This window comes from Microcaecilia unicolor, chromosome 5 (assembly GCF_901765095.1).
Source record: "Microcaecilia unicolor chromosome 5, aMicUni1.1, whole genome shotgun sequence".
NCBI lineage: Eukaryota > Metazoa > Chordata > Amphibia > Gymnophiona > Siphonopidae > Microcaecilia > Microcaecilia unicolor.
Genome location: NC_044035.1, coordinates 212,686,765 through 212,714,742, shown reverse-complemented (window position 1 = coordinate 212,714,742; position 27,978 = coordinate 212,686,765). Strand labels below are relative to the sequence as shown.

The 27,978-nt window shown below is 45.7% G+C and overlaps 1 protein-coding gene across 2 annotated transcripts in view; it reads right to left on the bottom strand.

Annotated features, from left to right (window-relative positions):
• Positions 1-27,978, bottom strand: part of KIAA0895L (KIAA0895 like) — a 105,531-nt gene that overhangs the window by 3,473 nt on the left and 74,080 nt on the right. For both annotated transcript variants that reach the window (XM_030203746.1, XM_030203747.1), the window contains exons 4-6: positions 1,223-1,355; positions 525-830; positions 316-413 (exon numbers count right to left, since the gene is read on the bottom strand). In XM_030203746.1, the coding sequence (XP_030059606.1) occupies positions 316-413; positions 525-830; positions 1,223-1,355 (537 nt within the window). The remainder of the gene's footprint in view (positions 1-315; positions 414-524; positions 831-1,222; positions 1,356-27,978) is intronic.

Genomic DNA, 27,978 nt, shown 5'->3' with positions numbered 1-27,978 from the left:
TGTGCTTGCCAACAAGGGTTTTGCCACCAAGTATTAGGTCTTGTTTGCCAGAGGGATTAAATACTTATTTCCCTCTGCAGAATGCAAATAAATTCATATACTTTCCACAATGTGATTTTCCGGATTTAATTTGTGATGTGCTATCTCTCACTGTTACCAATAACCTACCCTTCAATTATGGGCTGCTCATGTCTTTGTCAGTGGGCAAACTTACAAAATCAGCAAGGGATCAAATACTTATTTCCACCACTGTAGGTTGTAATTTTGAACATTTGTTTTTTTCCATACTGATTGCTTACCATAGAAATCTATTACCTTTCCTAAAGCTGCCAGTAGCTGGAAATCAATGCTGCGCCGGTGCCGCAGGATCCTGAGAATTCCATCCAGGTACACCTGATCCTTACTAAAACACCCTACAAGGAAATGGAAGAGAAACTCTCATACTCATTAGATATCTCTTATATGTATAAACTACATACCTCAGGCACATCCTTACCACCACCTAAATAGCCACACTTATTCACCTTTCTCTGTTGTGTCTCTAAGGCCCCTTTTTGCCCGCACACAATACTCCCATCGCACGGCAGGGTCCAGGACAAACTGCTCCAGGTCCTTGAAGAGCTGGCAGAAGGTCATCTGACTAGAACAACAGACCGTGTAGTAAAGGAGTGCTGCCCGCCACAGAAATGGATGCTTCCGGAAGAGCACACTGTGTAGGCTGGCAAGACCCTCCTCTGTTGGATTGGCAGGTTTCAGCCCAAAGTGTTTCCGCCCATCTGAGTTGTGCCATGGCTGCCGAGAGTTGTTCACCCCACGAATGTAATGAGTTCCTGAAAACCACCACCACAGAAGGTAAAACAATGGTTGCAAGGCCTCTGCAATATTGATTGATGTATGTTATCCTTTTGCCCTATACTACTTTGTTTCCAGTCCTTACTTCATCTCAATTTTTTTTTACATAGTATATTTTCAGTGCACATGAAAGAGGAGGGCTGGCAGCACAAGAAAACAATCAATAAGATCAATGACTACTCTGTTCAGAAATACTAGCTACAGTGCCAATGGTAAGTGACAAGGACACCTATTTAAAGGAGGCAGGACTGAAAAACCCAATTCATTTCACCTAGTCTATCGGATGACATCAAGAAGGCTCAGCATGGAAATGAGAAAAGCAGAATGTATTCTAAAGTGTTTCTCCTCCTCACCTGTGACTGTCACTAACCTATCTCGTGCCGTAACATCCCCTCCAGCCAGTACTGCCGTGCTCCAGAAAGGTTTATGGTGAGGGTAGGACGACTGTTTTCGATCATCATCACTGCTTGGGACAGCAGGTCTTCTGTGAGGTGCACCACTACCTGCCAACAAAATCAGAAAGAGAACAGACAATTTCAACCCATCTCTCTTATGATTTTTCAAGGGAGTAAGAAAATGAAATATTCTCCATCAGAGGCTACCAAAGCAGCATGCATATCTAAGAGTTCCCTAACCAAATGAAACCACAAAAAGAGACAAATATCACCTATAACAGGGTTTCCCAAACCAATCTTGGGGAACTCACAGCCAGTCAGGTTTTTAGGACATCCATAATGAATATACAAAAGATCAGTCTGAATATGCTTGAGACTTAGTGCATGCAAATTGATCTCATACTTATATTCATTGTAATAGCCTGAAAACTTGACTGGCAGTGGAGTTCCCAGGACACGTTTAGAAAGCCCTGATCTATAACATAAGTAGCAAGAAAAAAGGGAACCAAAAAAATTTTTTAAAAACTTTTTCAACAAGAGAGATTAGGAAATATAGTACTGCACTCCTAGTGTTGGTAGTGCTAAATAAAGATTGTGGTGGATATAAGCATGTAATAAAAAGGACTTTAGAGATTGCTTTTCAACTCTAACTGCCTTGACCAACAAGTGCACTCGGGGTCTGTATTTGTGATTAGAAGTAATTCTGTTTAAAAATGATTGTTTAACTTTGATTGTGTGAAAACAAGTTGGAATGTAGAAGATAAGACACAGCTCAAATTAATTTGTTATGTGAAGGGAAAGATGGAACTTGTTTTCGAGTTCAGATTGGCCACCTGAACTGGGAAACATGTGACCACATTCCCACAGTATGGCTTGTTTACCTATTCTCAAGCATTCTGTAATTTTCCTTGGCTCTGAAAATAAGTTTTAGCTTAATAAAAAGGGGGGCTTGTTGCAGCAGAGCTCCGAGGCTCATCTGTGGGTGGACACATCACGCAGAAAAGCCTGTTCCTGGTAATAAAGAGACTTCGGGCTTTGCCCGGCTGATGAGATAAGGGCCTGAAATTCCTGACCAGTGATGTTGTATGTATAATATGTATATATCTGTCTTATAGCTTTCTTTTAGTTAGATGATTTAATCACTGTATATATCTTAATCATTGTAGATTTTAGAACCTCTAATAAAGGTCTCATTTACCTAATACGAATCCAAAAGAATCCACAGTAATTATTGAGTAGTCTGTGTTAGTGAAGCAGGCTGTAAATCCATAGCAGTATAGAGCAATAGGACACTAGCCCCTTAAATATATTTATTAAACTTTAATTAAATGCTTTTATCACTTAAACATATTTCAAAAACATTAATATTGGACTTCCAGTTATGGCAAGCTGAAAGACAGTTACAAGCATAGTGCACTCCCGAACTGCTGTCAAGTATTTAAGGTGATAAACTGTCCTTCCAGCAGCAGCACATGGCTAAAGAGGCTGGGAAACCTGTGCTTTAGGCAGAGCAGACAACAAAGTTAAAGTGGACTGGTTAGAAAGTGATGATGGAGATGACCAGGACTTCAAAGATTCACACGTCTCACAAAGAGTTGTACCCAGAAATCCAGGTGTCAGTGGATGCCGACAAAATGATCAAGGAACTGATGAGATCAATATTGGACAAAATTATGGAAAATTTGGATGATTGCCTTGATGAGGTCTCGCTCAAGCTGGCAGAAGTCACAGAGGCTCCTGAACATGAAGAAAGGCTCCAGCACATGAAGCCACACTTGGAGGTACAACAGAGAACAGCAACTAGCCAAACATAGGCTTTAGAATAGAAGTTTAAAGAGCCAACTGAGTGCCTGGAGGACATGGAGAACTGGGAGAGACTGATAATTTGAGAATAATAGGCCTCCATAAGGCAAGCAGCCTGCAATTTATGCTTAGCTGGCTACTGTAGGTTCTGAGTCTGGACTCCAAAGACTGACTGAAGTGGATAGGGTTCATCGTGCACTGGGCCCAAAGCCAGGGGCAGCCACCCCAGAGCTATTATCCTACCTGTGCACAACTTTCAGGAAAACTGAGAATTTTAGCAGTGGTTCACAGAAAAAGAAGAAATGACTTTTCAGAATAAATGCAGCTTTTGCTTTCATATTTCAGTGGCACAATAGAAAGTGTGTCAGAGTTTCACTGGAGGGAAAACGTTGCTGAGAGCATGTGAAGTATTCGATGCTATATCCCATGAAGTTGTGGGTGGAGTATGGAGGAAATATGTCTTGTTTTCCTCCTTGAAAGATGAAGACCAATTTGTAGGTGGACTGCCTATGGAAGAATTGTGGCCTTCAGGATAGTTGGTGAGATGTGGTGCGATGATGGTAATATGCAGCTATGGAAGACTGTACTAGCAGCGCAAGTTACAATTTACTGGACTTCAAGTTAATGATTTTTTGTTTTATTTGCTTTTAAGACTTTTAGCATGGGTAATATCACTTTAACATTACTGACAGTGTCAGGAGTTTAAATGATGTGCAGATGGTTGTAATGGGATTAGTGGTGCTTAGAATGGATTTTTTCCAGCGCTGAATTTTGAGCACCATTTATAAAAGTCCCTCCTTTGTATTTTTGGGTTGTGTGTATGGTTGCTATGTGTGGAGGTGGGTAGGTATTGTGAGGGGTATAGGGAAGGAGTTTGCACAGGGGGTATGGTTGGATGAGGCAGTTTTTTGGGGTAAGAGCAAAAGAGGCCCTGCAGGAGGCACTACTTAGTATTAAGAACCTGACTTTAAAAGATACAGACTCAGGCCAACTTCAAAGGTTTGCTGCTTGAATAGGCCTCAAGTCCACGTGCAGTGAAAAAGACATTTTCTAAATATGGCCAAAGCTATGAGAGAGCCAAAACAACTGCAACAACTTTGTTTACAGAAAACTGTGACTTTGTGGTCAGAACTTTGCTACCAGTGCCTCTAGCCTGGTGTTTGGTCCTCCATGTCAGAACATTGGAAAACCCCAGATCTGTTGTTCCAGACTGTGAGACCCACCTTACTCAAGGGAAGGGTATAAGAAGTGTATAATTATAGTACAGCAAGAGGCCCTCACTGGATGCCCACCGGAAGGGTGGAAGGCCAGATTTTAGGACTCAGGCTGTAAAAATACCAGCTAGGTTTAAAAATCTATGACTGACTGAGCAAGGACTTGCTTTTCCTGCAAGTTAATATGTGTCCCAGCTTGGGATCCATCCACTGGAATGGTGGTGGGCCAGGCTGCACGGCTCTAACCAGCTGAAAAGCACTAACTAGGCCTGATAAGCAGCTGATGGCCTTATGGCAGAGAGCCTGCAAGAGCAGGACTGCTTGGTGAGTCTTATTGAAACCAGGTACAACTTTCAAATTGAGTGCAACACATAGGATGTAGAAATTGGAGACAAAAATGGTGAAGAGTTTGGTTTGTAAGATAGAGAATGTTTTTAATAAGTTGGCACCCCGATCACAAGATGATATGAAATTGGTATATCCATATTTAGATATCTTCATAAAAAAAAAAGTTGTTGACAAAAAAGGAAATTGCACAATAACTTGCAATAGCTAAAACGGAAAGATGGGCACCTGACCGGTTGTAAAGTATGATTCAGAGGTTGTGCAATATTAAGAAAAAAAAGTGTCTTGCCATAGACTTGTATTGAGACCAGCTCCTATAAAAGAGATGAGAATTAGACAGATAGTTGGAACTTTCCCCAACGCTTCTCCGACGGCAGAGCTCTGTGCAATTGAACCTAGAATCTGTCTGATGAATGTACCAAGTTGAAGACTTAATTTTGGTAAGAATAAAAAAAACCTTATTTCTGTAAACTATTTCTGTCTTTATTTCTATTCATTCTCTACCTGTCATTTGTTCTACAAAGTAATCCACACACAAGTGACACTCACTCCCTGAACTAATTTGGGTTGGTTTTCAATAGAATATATGTGGGAACATAAATGGCCAAAGATTCACTTAAATCCAGATAGACAGAAAGCTGTGGTCATGGGAATTAGATTTGAACTGAGCCTTCTGATGCCTCCCCAACAGCGATACCCATGGGAAGGGGTCTCACAGGAATTCAGGGAGGCGGTTAAAAAGATCTTAGAAGAACAAACCCTCTGTACACTTCCGTGGGAAAGGGTCTCCCCGGGGCGTAGAGAGGGGCATTAAAACAGAAGCCACTGACAAAAACATGAAGTTATCTGAGTGTTATCTTGAGCAGTTGCCAAGAGAGATGCTGTCAGTGAATGAGATGACAGCCCAGATCTGAGCCAGCTGCCTCTTGAAGACATCTGAAGCTAGCTAGCCTAAACCAGACACTGCCATCTGCTTATGCCGGTCTGCTTTCCCCTGTCTGAAGAGTGAGAGCACCTAATGGCCTGCTGTCTGCTCCTAGCTGCTGTCTGACCACCCTACTGAAGATCCTGCATCCTCCTGAGATTCAACAGCTCTCTGACTCTACCTCTTGTGTCCATGAAAGTGGGAGAGACTTTATCATCTGTCAGGTTGTAACTGTTCTTTTCATGATGCCTGGGAGTTAGGAGTCCTAACCAGTTCAGGACTAAGGTACAGAGTGTGCATTATTTTCACCTTGCCTTGACAGGTACCATAAATACTCACTGCCTTACCATCATTTTGGGTAATTTAGCATATGCAATTATCTTGGATTTAAACTGTTTCTACTGCTGTCAATATATTAAATTAGCTTTTTATATTTTTTATAATATCTGAGCCTTGTGTCCCATTCTTTTCAGTATGCATTTTTGGGATGTAAAGAATTCGGGTCTATAGTTGAAAGGACATATGTGATCTGATCTAAATCCCAGAGTACTACCTTACTTTATTTTGTCACTCTTTGTACTTTCCCTCATTGCCTGTCCTCTACCTAGGGTAAGGTAATTGTGTATGCCCCATAGAGAAGGCCGCCAAGAGACATAGCCGGGCCCGGGGCAGAACCGGATTGCTTTAACAGGTACATAAATACTCACTGCCTTAAGATCATTTGGGGTAAATTTGGCATATGAGCATTATCTTGGAATTAAGTTGTTTCCACTGCTGCCAATATAATAAATTAGCTTTGATATTTTTTATAATATCTGAGCCTTATGTCCCAGTCTTTTCAGTATGCATTTTTGGGCTGTAATGAATTTGGGTCTGTAGTTGGAGGGACGTTTGTGATCTGATCTAATCCCAGAGTACTACCTCACTTTATTTTGTCGCTATTTGTACTTTCCCTCATTGCCTGCTCTCTGCCTAGGGTAAGGTAATTGTGTATGTCCTACAGAGCAGGGCCACCAAGATACATAACCGGGCTCAGGGCAGAACTGGACTGCCGCAAGCCACTCCCGCAAGCCCCCTTACTCTTAGGTCTTTGCCTCCAAGGGGGGACTTGGGCCCAGCAAGCCACTTCCTGCGTGCCTGCTCCCACAGTCTGTCCTCTCCTGCTCCTGCCGGAAGTCAGGACCCGAACGATTGCATTAAATGATATCGCGCTAATGCAAACATCTGGGTCCTGGGTGGCATGCAGGAGCAGAGGAGGACAAACCCGGAAGAAGGCAGCAAGAAGAAGCTTGTCGGTGCCAGGCCCGGGACTTCCTTGGAGGCCAGGCCCAGGGAATTTTCCCCCCCTGCTCCCTCTCTCGGTGGCCCTGCCACAGAGGGAAGGTTTAAATCATTAGAATTGTGGGGGGGGGGGGGGGGAAACTGGGAGCGTTTGGATCTACATCTGAGGCATCTCCCATGCAGCACATGTGGTGGGTTTTAGGGTAAGGCTCCCCTCTGAGGCAGATACTGGCTGTAGTGGTGGATAGTGCACACCTGCTCCTGCACAGAGGAGATGGGGTAGGAGTTGATAGACGCTAGGTAGAGGGTAGGCAATGAGGGAAGTACAAATAGTGACAAAATAAAGTAAGGTAGTACTCTGGGATTCAGATCAGATCACAAACGTTCCTCCAACTACAGACCCAAATTCATTACAGCCCAAAAATGTATGGGTGTAACTGGGGGGGGGGGGGGGGGGGGGGGGCAAAGCAGCAGTCTGTCAGAAGTGGCGGGTATAATTTGATTCTTTATGTGGTGCCCAATGGCAGCTGATCTGCAGATAGGGTCTTTTAATATTTCAGGAAAAAGGAAGCACCTGTTGAAACTATCCATAATGCTAATTTTATCAAAGTACCAAACTCTGGAACTCATTGCCCAAGTAGTCGATTATATGTCATTTAGAAGTTTACTTAAAGCTCACTTCTTTAGATCTGGGTTCAGCTAATATAAAAAGGGAAAATTAGGTTCTTACCTTGGTAATTTTCTTTCCTTTAGTCATAGCAGATGAAGCCATTACATATGGGTTGTGTCCATCAACCAGCAGGGGAAGATAGAGAGCACTCAATTTTCACAGTGCCTCATGGCCAGCTAGCTCCACTGCCTCTTCAGTATTTGAAGCTTCCAAAGCAGTATGGCAAACCGCAATGGGAATAACATGAGCTTTCCTCACAGCGAACGATGGCCCCATAACAAGGGCATGAACTCAAAAGGAGGGAATGAACACATCCTCCTGGAGGGAATAAACTCGTCCTCCTTATTGTATAACTGGAGGGGATACACGCAACCTCCTGGAGGGAATAAACTCGTCTCCACTTTGTATAAACGGAGGGAATACTTGCATCCTCCTGGAGGGAATGGACTCATCCTCCTATAAGTGAACATGAATCCTGAAGACTGTTTTCCAACTTTCTCCCAAGGAAGGAACTTCAGGAAACAAGAACAGAACCTGAAACAGATTCACAGCATACAGACAATCATACAGGGAGGGCTCATGGCTTCATCTGCTATGACTAAAGGAAAGAAAATTACCAAGGTAAGAACCTAATTTTCCCTTCCTTGTCATCATGCAGATGAAGCCATTACGTATGGGATGTAACAAAGCAATCCCTAAATAGGGTGGGAACAAGCCACACAACACGCTAGCACTTGTGCTCCAAAACGCGCATCCCTCCTAGCAGCCACATCCAGCCTGTAATGTCGGGCAAAAGAGAGCTTAGAAGCCCATGTTGCTGCACTGCATATCTCTTGCTCCAGTTTCAGCCCAAGAGGAAGAAATCGTTCTGGTAGAATGCGCCTTAAAGGCTACAGGTGGAGACCAGCCGCAAGCAGATAAGCTGAAAAGACAGTTTCTTTGAGCCAGCGGCAATAGTGGCTTTAGATGCTGGAGACCCTCTGCGAGGACTTGATAGCAAAACAAACAGATGATCAGAGGTCCTGAAAGAGTTAGTAACTCGCAGATACTGCAGCAGAGTCCTGCGCACATCCAACAGGTGCAATTGCCCAGAAGATTCTGGAAACTCCTCCTTATCAAAGGAGGGCAAGAAAATAGGCTGGTTTAGGTGAAATGCTGAAACCACCTTAGGCATGAAGGAAGGCACGGTCCGAACCGTGACCCCTGACTCTGAGAATTGCAGAAAAGGGTCTCTACAGGACAGCGCCTGGAGCTCTGACACCCGTCTCGCCGAAGTAATGGCCACAAGAAAAACGGCCTTTAGTGTCAAGTCTTTCTCCGATGCTCGCCAAAGCGGCTCAAAAGGAGAAGCCTGCAGGGCCTTCAAAACTAGCCCCAGGTTCCAAGCTGGACAGGGTGCGCGCACGGGAGGCCGGAGCCGAAGCACCCCTCTAAGAAACCGTGCCACATCTGGATGAGCAGCTAAAGACACGCCTTCAACCTTACCACGAAGGGAGGCCAACGCTGCCACTTGCACCCGCAGGGAACTATAGGCCAAGCTTTTTTGTACACCATCCTGCAAAAAAGTCCAGAATCGGCGAGACAGGAGCCCGCATGGGTGTGATCGCTTTGAAGCACACCAAGACTCAAAATGGCGCCAAATCCTGGCATAAGCCATGGAAGTGGAACGCTTGCAGGCCTGCAGGAGAGTGGAAATGACTGTGTTTGAAAAGCCTTTGTCCCTCAATTGCGCCCTCTCAATCGCCATGCCATAAGACCAAAGCAGCAGGCGTTCTCCATGGCTACCGGGCCCTGTGACAACAGGTTCGGCACCAGAGGTAAATGAAGGGGAGCCTCCACTAGCATCTGTCGGAGGTCCGCAAACCAAGGCCTCCTGGGCCAATCCGGGGCGATGAGGACCACTTTTCCTGGGTGCAGCTGAATCCGCAGGAGCACGCGCCCTATCAAGGGCCACGGAGGGAACACATATAGTAGGCCCGGAGGCCAGGGTTGAGTCAAGGCATCCAACCCTGCCGAGTGAGGATCTCTCCGTCTGCTGAAGAAGCACGGGACTTTGGCATTTGAACTTGTCGCCATAAGATCCATCATGGGCTTGCCCCATTTGGCACAGAGCTGCAGGAATACTTCGTCTGCTAGTTCCCATTCTGCTGGATTGATCTGATGCCTGCTTAGATAATTGACTTGCACGTTGCTCTGACCTGCAATGTGAGCTGCTGACAGAAACTGAAGATGCAGCTCGGCCCAGTGGCAAATCTGTTCGGCCTGCGCGGCCAGTGCTCTGCACTGAGAGCCGCCTTGTTGATTTATATAGGCCACTGCTGTCGTGTTGTCCGACATCACTCTGACAGCCAATCCTTCCAGGGTCACTTGAAAGGCCAGAAGCGCCTGAAACACCGCTTTCAACTCTAGGCGGTTGATGGACCACTCCGACTCCTCGGGTGTCCATAGACCCTGGGCATGCTTCCCCTTGCAATGTGCACCCCAGCCCTTCAGGCTGGCATCTGTCACTACTAGACACCAATCGGGGATCGCCAGTTGCATTCCTCGCCGAAGCATGCTGTCTGAGAGCCACCACTCCATGCTGAGTCAGGCCGCAGGGAGCCAAGAAAGTCTGCATTGATAATCCTGAGAAACTGGAGACCATCTTTGAAGTAGGGAATACTGTAGAGGTCTCAGGTGCGCTCTCACCCAGGGCACCACTTCCAATGTGGCTGTCATCGATCCCAGCAGCTGGACAATGTCCCAAGGTCACGGGCGGGGCATCCTCCGGAGCAGACGGACCTGATTCTGAAGCTTGCACCGCCTTAGCTTGGGTAGGTATACATAGCCCGAGTCTGTGTCGAACCTGGCCCCCAAATACTCTAGAGATTGCGAGGGGGTCAGGTGACGTTTGGCCATATTGACGACCCAACCTAGAGATTGAAGTACTGAGACCACTCTGGTTGTAGCTTGATAGCTCTCTGTTACAGAGTCTGCTCTGATGAGCCAGTCGTCTAGGTATGAGTGAACCCTGATACCTTCTCACCTGAGAAAAGCAGCTACTACCACCATTACCTTCGAAAAGGTTCGGGGAGCTGTGGCGAGGCCAAAAGGCAAGGCCCGGAACTGGAAATGTTTTCCCAACACCGCAAACCTCAGAAACCTCTGGTGCGGGGGCCAAATTGGTATGTGCAAGTAAGCTTCTTTCAGGTCTAGAGACGTGAGAACTCTCCTGCCTGTACCGCAGCAATGACGGAGCGCAGGGTTTCCATGTGGAAATGCTGCACTCTCAGGGACATGTTTAATTCTTTTAAGTCCAGAAAAGGCCGAAATGACCCACCTTTTCGCGGCACCACAAAGTAGATAGAGTATCGGCCGTAGCCGTATTCGGCGGGAGGTACCAGGGACACGGCCCCTAACTGAATCAGACCTTGCAAAGTCTCCTCTACCGCTGCCCGTTTGGCGGCAGAACCGCATCGGGACTCCACAAACACGTCTCTTACTGGGGCGTTGAATTCTATTCTGTATCCATCTCTGATCAGGTCCAGAACCCACTGATCTGAGGAAATATTGGCCCACTCCTCGGCAAAGAGGGAAAGACGTCCTCTGATGACAGGAAGCGAGGAGGGGGCCGGCGCACCATCATTGAGAGGGTCACCGTTGAACTCCAGGCCTAGAGCCGGTGGCTGCGGAACACTTGTCCGAGCGAAAGGAGTTCCTCTGCTGAAAACGGGCATGAGAAGTGAACCCAGCAGAATGCCCCGGGCGGTACCTTCTAGCTTCACGGAAGCGAGGTCTATAAGAGGAGTGGACCGCCTGGCCCTTGGAGGAAGGCCTCGGCCTATCTTTGGGCAAGCGCTGGGGTTTACGATCTCCCAGGCCTTTAACAATTTTCTCCAACTCCTCACCAAATAGGAGTAGGCCTTGAAAGGGCAACTTCACCAACCTTTGCTTAGAGGCCATGTCCGCTGCCCAATGTCGTAGCCAAATAAGACAGCGAGCCGCCACTGCTACTGCCATTTGTTTAGCCAAAGCTCTGACAATATCATAAAGGGCATCAGCCAAAAAGGACAAGGCTGACTCCATCCGCGGAGCCACATCCGAGAAGGGCTCCGCTCCATCTCCGGGCTGTTCCACTGCCTGTTGCAACCACGCCAGGCAGGCTCTAGTAGCATAACAACTGCATGCAGACGCCCGAACAGTAAGACCTGCAATTTCAAAGGACCGTTTAAGTGCTGCTTCCAGCCTACGGTCTTGTATATCCTTCAGGACAACTCCTCCTTCCACAGGGAGGGTAGTTCTCTTTGTCACCGCAGTGACTAGGGCATCTACTTTAGGCATTGCAAAACGAGCCAAATGCTCCTCACGCAGAGGGTATAATTGCCCCATAGCCATGGAAACTTTCAAAGGTCCCTCGGGGTCAGCCCACTAAACTCTTGGATGGAGTCATGCAAAGGAAAGGCTCGAGCAGGCTTTTTGGTACTAGCCATCCTTGGATTCACAGAGGAGGCCGTGCCACTGTCAGGCTCTTCAATAGAAAGGACCTGTAGGGCATCTGAAATAAGCGCTGGCAGCACATCACGGAGGAAAATTCTCACCGCGGAGGGATCATCCAGATCCTGTGGTAATTCTGCACCTGACTCTGGCTCCTCAGACTATGAAGGCCTGCCAGAACTCTCCGAATCCTCACAGCCCGACCACGGAGGGGGGGGGGGGGGGGGGGGAAGGAGGTGCACCACAATCTGAAGGGGAGTTAGCCCTTCTACGCTTTTCTTTATGCCAATTATCAGGGAAAATAGCCTCAGCGGGCAGTACCAGGCCAGAATCCACCGGGGGGGGGGGGGGGGGGCAATAGAAGGGGCCTCAGATGACCCTTGAGGGAGAGCTCTTTTCAGCATGTATGCTTTATGCAATATTAACACAAAATCAGGGGAAAAAAACTCGCCCTGGGCACCCAGATCCCGTCCGGGGCTAGCCGTTCCCTGAATAGCCTCAATTCGAGGTCCCCCCCCCCCCCCCCGGCTCTCCGTCTCTACGGAGGCCGCGCCATGCGTGGGATAAACATAAAGGAATCCTGTGCAGAAGGAATGGATCATCAGGAGCTTAGCCTAGAATGGGTGGCAGAGCTGGTGGTTGGGAGGCAGGACTAGTGCTGGGCAGACTTATACGGTCTGTGCAGGGGCTGGTGGTTGGGCGGCGGGGATAGTGCTGGGCAGACTTATACGGTCTGTGCCAGAGCTGGTGGTGGGAGGCGGGACTGGTAGTTGGGAGGCGGGGATAGTGCTGGGCAGACTTATAGGGTCTGTGCCAGAGCTGGTGGTGGGAGGCGGGACTGGTAGTTGAGAGGCGAGGATAGTGCTGGGCAGACTTATACGGTCTGTGCCAGAGCTGGTGGTGGGAGGCGGGACTGGTAGTTGAGAGGCGGGGATAGGGCTGGCCAGACTTATACGGTCTGTGCACTGAAGAGGACAGTACAAATAAAAAAGTAGCACATATGAATTTATCTTCTTGGGCAGACTGGATGGACCATGCAGGTCTTTTTCTGCCGTCATCTACTATGTTTACTATGTTTAATTCAAAATGGCGTCCGCTGCCAGCTCTGAGCGGGAAGAATCATCGCTTGCCATGCTCGGGCCAGCTCTTACGCCTGTACAGCACGATTTACAGAGCCCCGCTGCTGATTTGCGCTTGCCACACCGGGAACAGCGCTTTACATTCTCTGCAGCCATCGCCGAAAACGGCGGGAAAAATTTAAAATGGAGGTTTCGCGCCAAAAACGCCCCGATCGCGGGCCCACCCTAGAGGAGTTAGAAAACACTCTTACCTCACCGGACCGAGTATCACAGTTCCGGTCCCATAGAAGAATCAAAGGAAAACCTCTGTTCCATTTTTTTTTTTAACGCTGTGAGGAAAGCAGAGGTAATAAGAACTCCGGAGGCTCAGATGAGTGGGAAAGGCAGGGAAAGGCGAACCAATGTGCCTGCATCCACTGAGTGGGAAAGGACAGGGAAAAGCAAGCTAATGTGTCCACATCCACAGTGGCATGGGTAAGGCAGGGAAACGGCTGACCTATGTGCCTTCAAAGTGAAGCTGCTATAGCCTCTAACACCCCGGCTAACAACTGGCAAGCCAGGAGCCACCCCAGGCAGATTTTTAATGGAGCTCGAAGAAACTGCAGCCACCCTGCTTGGGGAGATAGAGAATACTGAAGAGGCAGTGGAGCTAGCTGGCCATGAGGCACTGTGAAAGTTGAGTGCTCTCTATCTCCCCCTGCTGGTTGATGGACACAACCCATACGTAATGGCTTCATCTGCATGATGACAAGGAATAAATTATTTTAAATAGTTATATTCTCATATTAATATTGTCTTGTAATGCTTCTTCTTAATTTGTTATGTAAGCAACATTGAACCTGAGCTTTCTTGGGAAAATGCGGGGTAGAAATGTCATAATAAATAAAATAAATACATTATTTGAAGGCACAGTGTACACAGATGCTGACTGAAACTCATCTGACAAGAACCTAGTATGATAAGTTGGTGTAGAAATGAGTGGAGTAGGCATACAGGGCCTCCTTTAACTCATGAAGCAGGAGTAGGGTATCTTGTTACATAAATCCCTTCCTCATGAGGTGTATGACATACTTGGATCTAGAGGGCCAGTTTGTGCTTCTGGATGTTATATGCATCACTTGGCAGTTGGTGTTGACCATAGGCGCCCGGTATAAGAGGCTTGGGGAGGCTGAGCCTCCCCAGCCGGGCGAGTGGTGCCGTGAGTTTCCCCTTCCCTCCCTTTCCGTTAATTACTATCTGCCCTGCGCCATCTTTAATTTACCTCCGCTCCGTCCCCAGCGTTGGCCCGCATCATTTCAAAGCCCGCCCTGCTGCCCGTCTCTATTCTCCCCTCGCTCCCTTCGCGACGTGATTCGTTCTGCAGACAGAGTCCCGCCCTCGAGGAAATGATGTCAGAAGGCGGGACTGTCTGCGGCACGAATCACGTCGCGAAGGGAGCGAGGGGAGAATAGAAATGGGCAGCAGGGAGAGTTTTGAAATGATGCGGCCGAGTCGACGCTGGGGACGGAGTGGAGGTAAATTAAAGATGGCGCGGGGCAGATAGTAAGCAAGGGGAGGGAAAGGGGAGACCCAGGGCGCCGCTGGCCCAGATGGATGGAGGCAGGGGAGAGGAGAATCGGGCTGGGTATGGATGGAGGGAGGCAGGGGACAGAAGGGAATTGCTGGATGTGCATGGAGGGCAGGGGAGAGGAGGGTTGCTGGAATGGGTGGGTGGATAGAGGGGATGGCAGGGGAGAGGAGGGAATGGGTGGGTGGATAGAGGGGATGGCAGGGGAGAGAGGAGGGTTGCTGGACATGGGTGGATGGAGGGCAGGGGAGAGAACAGGGTTGCTGGACAAGGATGGAGGGGAGGGCAGGGGAGAGAGGAGGGTTGCTGGAATGGGTGGGTAGAGGGGATGGCAGGGGACAGAGGAGGGTTGCTGGACATGGGTGGAGGGGAGGTCAGGGGAGAGAAGATTTGCTGGACATGGGTGGGTGGCTAGAGGGGAGAGGAGGGTTGCTGGACATGGGTGGATGGAGGGGAGGCAGGGGAGAGAGAGGAAGGTTGCTGGACATGGGTGGCTAGAGGGGAGAAGAGGGTTGGTGGACTTGGATGGATGGAGGACAGGGAGAGAGAGGAGGGTTGCTGGACATGGATGGAGGGAAGGGAAGACAGGAAGGAGATGCACATGAATGAAGGGGAGAAATTCTGGACATGCATGGAGAGGAGGGAAGACAGAGGAAGGAGATGCACATGGATGGAGGGGAAGGGAGAGAGAAAAAATGCTGGGCATGGATGGAGGGGAGAGACGAGAGAGGAAGGAGATAAGATGAGGGAAAAGGGAGAAAACCTGCACATCGATGGAGAAAATAGGCAGAAGCTGGATCCACTGGACAGTCAAGTCTGCAGAGGACCCAGCTTTTACTTACGGATGTAAGGCAAGAAATGAAGAAGAAAGGCGGAAAGTAAAGAAATAAATGGAAAGGAAGCCCTGGAAACGGAGTTAAGAGGACAGATAGCAGCAGAATCGGATACTTGGCCAGCATGATCAGAAAAACAGTCACCAGACAACAAAGGTAGAAAAGATCATTTTATTTTCACTATAGGAATATGTCCACTTTGAGAATCAGGTGCTCAACATTAAAAGTTTATATTTTTTACTTATTTATGGCATTTTATCCCACATTAAACATGAATTAGGGTGTTTTGTGGCTCTACATGAGAATAGTGATATTATGATCCCTTGTTTCATATTGTTGACGGTCTGCATTTTCCATATCTCTCCACACCAGACCGCGGAGACCCAGGCAAAGGTATTGGCCTGCTTATCCAACATTGCTGCCTGGATGTCCAACCGCCACCTGAAACTGAACATGTCCAAGACCGAGCTTATCGTCTTTCCACCAAAACCCACTTCTCCTCTTCCTCCACTTTCTATCTCAGTTGATAACACCCTCATCCTCCCCGTCTCATCTGCCCGCAACTTCGGAGTCATCTTTGACTCCTCTCTCTCCTTCTCTGCGCATATCCAGCAGATAGCCAAGACCTGTCGCTTCTTCCTCTTTAACATCAGCAAAATTCGCCCTTTCCTCTCTGAACACACCACCCGAACTCTCGTCCATGCTCTCATTACCTCTCGCCTGGACTACTGCAACTTACTCCTCTCCGGCCTCCCACTTAGCCATCTATCCTCCCTTCAATCTGTTCAGAACTCTGCTGCACATCTCATATTCCTCCAGAACCAACATACTCATATCACCCCTCTCCTCAGGTCACTCCACTGGCTTCCGATCAGATACGCATTCAATTCAAGCTTCTCCTTCTTACCTACAAATGCACTCAGTCTGCTGCCCCTCACTATCTTTCTACCCTCATCTCCCCTTACGTTCCCGCCCGTAACCTCCATTCACAGGATAAATCCCTCCTCTCAGTACCCTTCTCCACCACCGCCAACTCCAGGCTCCGCTCATTCTGCCTCACCTCACCCTATGCTTGGAACAACCTTCCTGAGCCCTTACGCCAAGCCCACTCCATGCCCGTCTTCAAGTCTTTGCTTAAAGCCCACCTCTTCAATGCTGCGTTCGGCACCTAACCCTTACCGTTCAGTGAATCCAGACTGCCCCAATTTGACTGCCCCTATCGGACCGACCGTTCACTTGTCTATTAGATTGTAAGCTCTTTGAGCAGGGACTGTCTCTCTTTGTTAAATTGTACAGCGCTACGTAACCCTAGTAGCGCTCTAGAAATGTTAAGTAGTAGTAGTATATTGGTGTATTAGGTTCTGCCCAGTGTAATATTTATGGTACAGTAAGGTTCTGAGTGTGTTTTTGCACAAAGTTGTGCAAAGTGTTTTGCAGTTGAGCAATTGTGGTTAGTATATGCTTTGAGCAACCACTTTATTCTTTGACATATAATACATAGCTAATATCTAAATTTAATAAAAGGTATTAATTGTGACTTTTATTTTTATTTAATTATTTTTTCTGTTTGTTATCAGACAATTATGGATTTAAGCTCCACCCATGGCCCCACCCCTAACCCCACCCCCTTTAGCCTCCCCAAAAAGTTGGGCCACCGACCGCCTATGGTGTTGACTTTCAGAGGTTGCATGGGGTAATTGAGATTTTAACAGACAACCTGTTGCTGTTGGGGAGGAATTAGAATACCTGTCTCACCCCAGAAATGGATAGGTCAACTGGCACCTGAGGGGTGCAGAAGGTGCCCCTTCAAAGTTCAGGGACTTTGTAGCTGTATTTCAGTTGTACAATTTATGGAGTGTGAAGCATCATGGGTCAGACCAATGGTCCATCTAGCATAGTATCCTGTTTCCAACAGTGTCCAAGCAAGGTCACAAGTACCTGGCAGAAAACCTAAATAGTGGCAACATTCAATTCTTCCAATCCCAAGGCAAGCAGTAGCTTCCCTATGTCTGTCTCAATAGCACTTTTCCTCCAGGAACTTGTCCAAACCTATTTTAAACCCAGAAAGCTACCTGCTGTTACTACATCCTCTGGCAAAAAGTTCCAGAATTATTCGTTGAGTGAAAAAATATTTCCTCCTATTTAAGTATTTCCATGTAACTTCCTTGAATGTCCCCTAGTCTTTGTACTTTTGTAATGCGTAAAAATTCAATTCACTTCTATTCGTTCTACACCACTCAGAATTTTGTAGACCTCAATTATATCTTCCCTCATCCGTCTCTTTTCCAAGCTGAAGAAACCTAATCTTTTTAGCCTTTCCTCATATGAGAGGAGTTCCATCCCCTTTACCATTTTGGTTGCTCTTCTTTGAACCTTTTCTAATTCTGCTATATCTGTTTTCAACTCAACACAATATTCAAGGTGAGGTTGCACCATGGATCGAGACACATCATAGTATTTTTGGTCTTATTTACCATCTCTTTCCTAATAATTCCTAGCATCCTGTTTGCTTTTTTGGCTGTCACCACATACTGATCAGAAGATTTCAGTATATTATCTACAATGACACCTAGATCTTTTTCTTGGGTGCTGACCCCCCCAAGGTGGACTCTAGCATCAGGCAACTATGATTTGGATTATTCTTTCCAATGCGCATCACTTTGCATTTGTCCACATTAAATTTCATCTGCCATTTGGATGCCCAGTCTTTCAATTTCCTAAGGTCTTCCTGAAAATTTTCACAGTCTGCATGTGCTTTAATAACCTTAAATTTGCAGATGACTCAAAATTATTGAATCACTTCACTCGTCATTCGAATTTTCAAATCATTTATAAATATGTTAAATAGTACCAGTCCCAGTACTGATCTCTGGTGAACTCCACTATTCACCCTACTCCATTGAAAGAAATGACCATTTAATCCTGCCCTCTCTGTTTTCTGTCCAATAACCATTTCCTAATCCACACCAGAACATTGCCTCCTATCCCATGATTCTTTAATTTTCTCAGGAGTTTTTTTATGAGGAACTTTGTCAAAACCCTTCTGAAAATCTAGATAACTACATCAACCGGCTCACTTTTATCCACATGTTTATTCATGCCTTCAAACAAATTAAGCAAATTGGTGAGACAAGACTTCCCTTGCTGAACCCATGCTGATTCTGTCCCATTACACCATGTTTATTTATGTGTTCCGTAATTGTATTCTTTATAATAGTTTGCACTGTTTTACTCGGCACTGATTTAAGGCTCATTGATCTATAATTTCCCAGATCACTTCTGGAACCCTTTTTAAAATCAGTGTTACAATGGCTACCCTCCAATCTTCAGGTACTACACACAATTTTAATGACAGGTTACATATTACTAACAGCAGATCAGCAATTTCGTCGTTTAGCTTGAGATTATAACGGCTACTGAGGAAGATAAATGTCACACCATTGTACTGATTTATTTTCTTGTATTCCCCTCAGTTAAAGGCTTGCCTGTCCTGTTCTTTGTTAGATCACAGCCTTATGGCAGTGCCACTGTGCCACCTATGGGTGGCAAAACCACAGAGTGGTAGGCACTTTAAACACATCTACCTTGAACAGCATGCATTTTCAGGAGGTGGTGTGCATGGTTAATGTGGAATTTCTACAGTTTAAACCTGTTGGACAGCCTAACCTCAATGATGTAATGGGCTGCATTGAAAGAAGAACCGGAGCAGACACTAACAGATCCAAAGACTCTTTATTTGAACAGACCCGACGTGGCCACATTTCGCCGGATAGGCTGCATCAAGGGTACAAAACTAAAACAGCTGACAAAAAACATTCACAATAGTTAGAAATCATAACTCTTGAACAATTATATCACAAATACTTGATAAAAAAGGATCTTATATCACTCATATCACCCCTCTCCTCAAGTCACTTCATTGGCTTCCGATCAGGTACTGCATTCAATTCAAGCTTCTGCTACTAACCTACAAATGTACTCGATCTGCAGCCCCTCCTTACCTCTCAACCCTCATCTCCCCTTACGTTCCTACCCGTAACCTCCGCTCTCAAGACAAATCCCTCCTTTCAGTACCCTTCTCCACCACCGCCAACTCCAGGCTCCGCCCTTTCTGCCTCGCCTCACCCCACGCGTGGAACAAACTCCCCGAGCCCATACGCCAGGCCCCCTCCCTGCCAATCTTCAAATCTCTGCTTAAAGCCCACCTCTTCAATGTCGCCTTCGACACCTAACCTCTACTCCTCTACCCAGGAAATCTAGACTGCCCCAACTTGACATTTCGTTCTTTAGATTGTAAGCTCCTTTGAGCAGGGACCGTCCTTCCTTGTTTATTTTGTACAGCGCTGCGTAACCCTAGTAGCGCTCTAGAAATGTTAAGTAGTAGTAGTAGTTATAAACAATTGTGGATATAGGAGTGCTCAATGAGCAACATACATATAAACAAAAGCGTTATAAAGTAAACACAAACACTCATTTAAATGTTAACCAATTAAATTAAATCTTTAATCAAAAGAAAAAACTTTAAAAAGTGTCAAAAGGATGTATATGTATAAATATTCTTAAAACATGTGTGTATAAGAACTAAATAAAATACATATAAGACATAAATAACTCCAAAGCATTAAAAGCAAAGAGCCAGTATATAAATAAAAATGACATTAAGTAAAATGCCTACCTAGCCAGGGACACACTATGCTTATCCCTGGTAGTAAAACTGAGCATCCAAGATTACATGGGAAAGTAGCATAAAAGCATGGATTGAAATGTATAATCTTAAAATGGGAAAAGTAAAAAAAAAAAAAAAAACTCCTAAAAAATATACAGTCACTACATAAGAGGAGGTTAAAGCTAATCAGTTAAAAGCTTATAGTGAGCAGAATTGATTAAGAATGTGGTCTAAGAAGAGTAATTGTACCATAAATTAGAATGAAAGTAAAGAGAACTTACTTCAGCACTTTTTCAATGGCAGATAGCACACAAATCCTCCATCTTGCTGCCTGCCCCATATTTATAGTGCTGAAGTAACCTTCCTTCCATAGAAAGGATCCACAAAAATATTCTATATATAATATATGAAATATATATTTAGGGGCAAGTATGCTCTTAAAAAATAATAGCAAAATAAGAGATATAATTGTAAACAAAAATCGCTAAAAAAAAACCCTAAAACAAATTTTTAAAAAATTGGCATTTCCATTGACAAATGGATCTAAAAAACGATTACTGATTCTTGTTCCCTGTGTGATGCCCTTTCAGGAAATATGATTATCATCGAAAAATGCCGCTTAAAAACGCTAAAAATATAATGTGTTCCGGCAACATCTTGGATGCGTTGTAATGATGCCATAGGGCAGTGATGGCGAACCTTTCAGAGACCGAGTGCCCAAACAGCAACCCAAAATCTAATTACTCATCGCGAAGTGCCGGTACTCATTATGGGCGGGGTCACCACATATGACTCCACCCCATGATAGCCACACCCCCTTACACCAGCCATGGCGCATATAAACAGACATATTATACTAGTATAGGAGAAAAAAATAACATGATTTTCTTTCATTATAAATCATTTCTGTAAGTTATTACAGCTCCAGTATACCCAGTGCAAAATAAGACAGCAGATGTAAATTCTCAAATTGGACATATTCCAAACACTAAAATGAAAATAAAATGATTTTTTTCTACTTTTGTTGTCTGGTGATTTTGTTTTTCTATCCATATTGGTCCTAGTCGCTGATTCTGCTGCTATCTGTTCTCTTAACTCTGTTTCCAGGGCTTCCTTTCCATTTATTTCTTTACTTTCCTCCTTTCTTCTACATTTCGTGCCCTCCATCCATGTCCAGCAACCCTTCTCTCCCCTCCAGCCACAAATGTCCAGCCACCCTCCTCTCCCCTCTAGCTGCCCATGTCCAGCCACCCTCCTCTCTCCCCTACCCTCCCCTCCAGCCACCCTCCTCTCCCCTGCCCTCCCCTCCAGCCACCCTCCTCTCCCCCCTGCCCTCCCAGCGGCAGGCCTCCCTCCCACCCAGCACCAAGCCTCCCTCCCTCCTACCCAGCACCAGGCCATGCACCCACCCAGGACTCCCACCCAAGCACCAGGCCTCCCACCCAAGCACCAGGCCACCCAAGCACCCAAGCCTCCCTATCTCCCACCCAGCACCAGGCCATCCACCCACCCAGCACTCCCACCTAAGCAACAGGACACCCACCCAAGCACCAGGCAGGCCTCTCTCCCTCCAACCCAAGCACCAGGCCATGCACCCACCCAGCACTCCCACCCAAGCACCAGGCCTCCCACCCAAGCCTCCCTCCCTCCCACCCAGCACCAGGCCACCCACCCAGCACCAGGCCTGCCTCCCTCCCACCCAAGCACCAGGCCATGCACTCACCCAGCACTCCCACCCAAGCACCAGGCCTCCCACCCAAACACCAGGCCACCCAAGCACCCAAGCCTCCCTCCCACCCAGCACCAGGCCATCCACCCAGCACTCCCACCCAAGCACCAGGCCTCCCACCCAAGCAGCAGGCAGGCCACCCACCCACCCAAGCACAAGGCAGCCCACCAACCCAAGCACCAGGCAGGCCGCCCACCCAAGCACCAGGCAGGGAGGCCACCCACCCAAGCACCAGGCAGGCAGGCAGGCCGGCCACCCTCCCACCCACCCAGCACTCCCACCCAAGCACCAGGCCGCACTCCCACCCAAGCACCAGGCCTCGCTCCCTCCCACCCGGCGTGCACCAGGGCACCCTCCCACCCACCCGGCGTCAAGCATTCCTCCCTCCCACCCGGCACCAGCCCGCCATCCCTCCCTTCCTCCGAACCCGAAGAAATTTAAAAGTCTTCCCTTGTCTGAGTAGGCGGCATCAGCAGTAGCAGCGAAAAGCGTGTTGCTGGTTCGGCGGGTCTTCAGCCTTCCGTCTCTCAAGCTCTCTGGTCCTGCCCTAACAAGAAATGAGGGCGGGACCAGAGAGCTTGAGAGACGGAAGGGTGAAGACGCGACGAACCACCAGCACGCTTTTCCCTGCTACTGCTGATGCTGACGCCGCCTACTCGGACAAGGGAAGACTTTTACATTTCTTCAGGTTCGGAGGGAGGGATGGAGGCCGGGCGGGCTGGTGCCGGGTGGGTGGGAGGGAGGGAGGAATGCTTGACGCCGGGGTGGGTGGGAGGGCTAAGTTTCGGGTGAGGCGACCGGCGGCGCGCGTACCAACAGAGAGGGCTCAGCGTGCCCTCTCTGGCACGCGTGCCATAGGTTCGCCATCACCGGCATAGGGTATCAGAGGTTAAAAGGCTGATGGGTACATACAACTTTAGTGAACAATGTTAAAAATTAATGTAAACATTAGAAACATAAGTAAAAGACAATTAATATATGTAAAAAACAGTGATGTTCAAAAATAAAAAAGCAATGCAAATAAAAGTTTAGAATTAAATTTAAATAAGAGATGTACAGATAAATTAAATACACAGACAATTAAAAAAATAAATGTGCATACAACACAGGCATGGGTATATATCAAAAGCACCAATTGTTTGAAGCAAATTAAGATAATACAAGTTAAATATTTAAAAACTATACTAAAACAATTAAGTGAAACATGAATGATATAAACAAAAAGGATAATCAAATACTTAAACATACAAAAAAGTGCTTAAAAACTTATTTTAAGAATATTTATACATATACATCCTTTTGACACTTAGTTTTTACTTTTGATTAAAGATTTAATTTAATTGGTTAACATTTAAATGAGTGTTTATGTTTTTAAGCTTTTTACTTTATAACACTTTTGTTTATATGTACGTTGCTCATTGAGCACTCCTATATCCACAATTGTTTATAAGATCATAGGCGACTTTCCTATGAAGAGAGGCTGAGAAGGCTAGGGCTTTTCAGCTTGGAGAAGAGACGGCTGAGGGGAGATATGATAGAAGTGTATAAAATAATGAGTGGAATGGATCGGGTGGATGTGAAGCGACTGTTCACGCTATCCAAAAATACTAGGACTAGAGGGCATGAGTTGAAGCTACAGTGTGGTAAATTTAAACGAATCGGAGAAAATTTTTCTTCACCCAACGTGTAATTAGACTCTGGAATTCGTTGCCGGAGAACGTGGTACGGGCGGTTAGCTTGACGGAGTTTAAAAAGGGGTTAGATAGATTCCTAAAGGACAAGTCCATAGACCGCTATTAAATGGACTTGGAAAAATTCCGCATTTTTAGGTATAACTTGTCTGGAATGTTTTTACGTTTGGGGAGCATGCCAGGTGCCCTTGACCTGGATTGGCCACTGTCGGTGACAGGATGCTGGGCTAGATGGACCTTTGGTCTTTCCCAGTATGGCACTACTTATGTACTTATGTACTTATGTACTTATATAATTGTTTAAGAGTTATGATTTCTAACTATTGTGAATGTTTTTTGCCAGCTGTTTTAGTTCCGTACCCCTGATGCAGCCTATCCGGCGAAACATGGCCACATCGGGTCTGTTCAAATAAAGAGTCTTTGGATCTAATAGTGTCTGCTCTGGTTCTTCTTTTGCTCTGTTGCAAGAACCTAGTGCCACTCTTTGATTCATTTACTGCTGTTGAGGCCTTCATGTTTTTTTTCCCCATGGAAGAATGTCCTGAGTTTCAATGAGGATGTTCTACAAGAAGTAATACCAAAAGATCCGTTCTTTCAAGATGAAGGAAAGGACAATAATAATTTTTTGGATCACTGGGAACAATCAATAAAATTAAGTAAGACTATGGTTAAAAGTGAATTACATGCCTCTTCTCCATTAGGTTACTGTAGAGATAAAACGTATTCAAAGAGGTCTAAGAATTATGAAAGAACCAAAAACTTTATACAGATGAGTTTCTGAATAAATGGGAGGCAATACTCAATAAATGCTCCCTAGATTTTGTTAATTCAGACATCCAATAGAAAGCTGTATCTAATTTCTGTTTTGCAAGTTCCAGAGATAGAATTTCTCATACAGAACGATGTATGTTTTTCTTATTTGAGGACTGTTAGTCCCAATTGGAATATTTTAGGAAGAAATTGAGACAAAATAAGTTTGAAAAATTTAAAAGAGATGATCTAAATTATCGTTTTGGTAATGTATACCAATGGTGTAACCAGAAAAGAAGATTTAATAGACCACAATTTCAGGATAAACCAAATGACTATATGAGAAGACCTTGATATGATCAGAGGAAGGAATTTCCAAAAGAACCTAGGGAACGAGATAGAAAACAAAGACATGACAGTATGGAAAAAATAACAACGGAGGACAATAGAGCTGATTTTGAAAACACTAGAAAACATAGCAGAAGGGATTCAGAGGAAGTATTCAACCCCTCAGCCCCACTCTATACGACCTCTCCTAGTCTAAACATTGAGGAACAGGTTTTTCAAATGGGAAAATTATGGAGGAAAACATTGAAAACAGATACGACAGGAAAGGGTAAGGAGAAAAAAGGAATATACAACCCTGGGGGGAGAAGAAGAGGGAGAGGCAGAGGGGGAGGAAGGAATGCTATGCAACCAATGCTTCAACAACCAATAGACAGTTACTACAATCAATATCATCTGCTGACACAAAATAGAGGCCTGAACAAAATATATAATGTATCAAGAACATAGAACATTAAATGTAGATGAGATTAGGATACTAAATAAATGTCTCTCTTTTGTCCCAGCCCAACACTATAACACTTTCAATACGCGAGTTGAACTATTTAAGTTTACAAGAAAATTCAAAATGATTGACTTTTTTGCTAGACACACTACTAATGCTTCTGACCTATCTCTAGTTAAGAGAGACAGCAAGTGGATGCCACCAGGTTCCTTTGACCCTATGATCGCTGTTTATGAGAACGTAGTGCTTAAGGAAATTGTTCAACTTGAAAAGAGACAAAAGAAAAGATACCACAATTTAAATAGGAATGAGAGAGCAGCTATTGATTCATTAAGAAATGATAAGAATATCATCATCATGCCTGCTGACAAAGGAGGTGGCATACAGGCTCATTTTTGAAAGAGAAGGACGTCCAACTTTTGACATAAATCGGAAGATGGACGTTCTCCCAGGGACGTCCAAATCGGTATAATCGAAACCCGATTTAGGACATCTCCAACTGCACTCCGTCGCAAGGACGGCCAAAGTTCAAGGGGGCGTGTTGGAGGCATAGCGAAGGCGGGACTTGGGTGTGCCTAACACTTGGACGTCCTTGACCCATAATCGAAAAAAACAAGGACGTCCCTGACGAACACTTGGACGTTTTCACCTGGACGTGTTTTTATTACGACTAAGGCACAAAAAGGTGCTCGAAATGACCAGATGACCACTGGAGAGAATTGGGGATGACCTCCCGTTACACCCCCAGTGGTCACTAACCCCCTCCCACTCTCAAAAAACATCTTTAAAAATACGTCGTGCCAGCCTCAGATGTCATACTCAGGTCCATGACAGTGCGTGCAGGTCCCTGGAGCAGTTTAGTGGGTACTGCAGTACACTTCAGACAGACGTACCCAGGCCCATACCCCCCTACCTGTTACATTTGTGGAGGAAACAGCAAGCTCTCCAAAACCAAACACACACCCACTGTACCCATATGTGTGCGTATAAGAACTAAATAAAATACATATAAGACATAAATAACTCCAAAGCATTAAAAGCAAAGAGCCAGTATATAAATAAAAATGACATTAAGTAAAATGCCTACCTAGCCAGGGACACACTATGCTATGGTCCTGGGAGCATTTGATGAAGTACACTGCAGTGCCCCCTAGGGTGCCCGGTTGGTGTCCTGGCATGTCAGGGGAACAGTGCAATACCAATGCTGGCTTCTCCCATGCCCAAATGGCTTGCATTTGGACGTTTTTGACATGGACGTCTATGGTTTCGAAAATTGCCAAAAGTCAGAAAAGCCCATGTCTAGGGACATCCAAATTTAAGGATTTGGATGTCTACGACAGTATTTTCGAAACAAAAGATGGATGTCTATCTTGTTTCGAAAATTTGGGTTTCCCCGCCCCTGGATTTCGCCGTTTTTGCAAAGACATCCAAATTGCAACTTGGACGTTTATTTCGAAAATGCCCCTCATAGTCATCATGGACATTGAAAAATACGAACAAGAAGATAACAGACAACTAAATGATCACAAATTCTGCAAACGTTTAGATAAAGATCCAGTTATGGAGATCTAGAGAGTCATAAACTCTATCTTGAGGACAGGATCAGAAGGTGGTTATATAATAAAGCAAGAACTTGAATTTTTAACAGTCAATTCCACGGACTTCCTGTTTCTATATCCTCCCTAAAATTCGCAAGTGCTTACAGAATCCACCAAGTAGGCCAATAGTATCAGGAAACGAATCTCTATTAGAATCTCTTTCAATATTTTTGGAGTAGAGAGATGTGGTAGCCGTGTTAGTCCACTTTTAAAGGTAACCAATAGAAACAGAATAAAATATAACATAGAAAAGAAAATAAGATGATACCTTTTTTATCGGACAAATGTAATACATCTTTTGATTAAGCTTTCAAAGGTAGCCTTTCTTTGTCAGATCAGAAATAAGCAAATTTTGATAAGTAACAGCATATATAAGTGAAACGTCAAAGTGTCAAAGTATTCAGTGACAGTCTGAAAGGATGAGGGAGGGGTGGGCTAGGTAAGAAACAGAAATGCTGAGAGGATAAGGGACAGGGAGATATGCATGGTGATCAGAGGGTGACAAAGCAATGAAATTTCATGGTTTATAATGGGCTAGAAAATCCAGATCTTTGTTAAGTCCTGTCTGGTGGGTGCCAAAATATTTAAGAGTTATGATTTCTAACTATTGTGAATGTATTTTGTCAGCTGTTTTAGTTTTGTACCCCTGATGCAGCTTATCCGGCGAACCGTGGCCACGTCGGGTATGTTCAAATAAAGTCTTTGGATCTGATAGTGTCTGCTCTGGTTCTTCTTTTGCAAGACACCTAGTGCCTTTCTTTGATTCATTAATGGGCTGAATTGAAGGCAGCACCAAGAGGGTGTATTATTGCTTATATCTGTTGCCTGAAAAAGGCATAGAGGGGGATAATCGAACGGGAACGTCCATCTCTAAGGGCATCCATCTCTAAGGACGGTGCCGCGAAGGGGTGGGGCATCCCGTATTATCAAAACAAGATGGGCATCCATCTTTCGTTTCGATAATACGGTCAGGGACGCCCAAATTTCAACATTTAGGTCGACCTTAGAGATGGGCAACCTTGGTTTTCGCCAATAATGGAAACAGAGGACGCCCATCTCAAAAACGACCAAATCCAAGCCATTTGGTCGTGGGAGGCACCAGCATTCGTAGTGCACTGGTCCCTCTGACATGCCAGGACACCAACCGGCACACTAGGGGGCACTGCAGTGAACTTCAGAAATTGCTCCCAGGTGCATACCTCCCTTACCTTGTGTGCTGAGCCCCACAAAACCCACTCCCCACAACTGTACAACACTACCATAGCCCTTATGGGTGAAGGAGGGCACCTACATGTGGGTACAGTGAGGTTTGGGTGG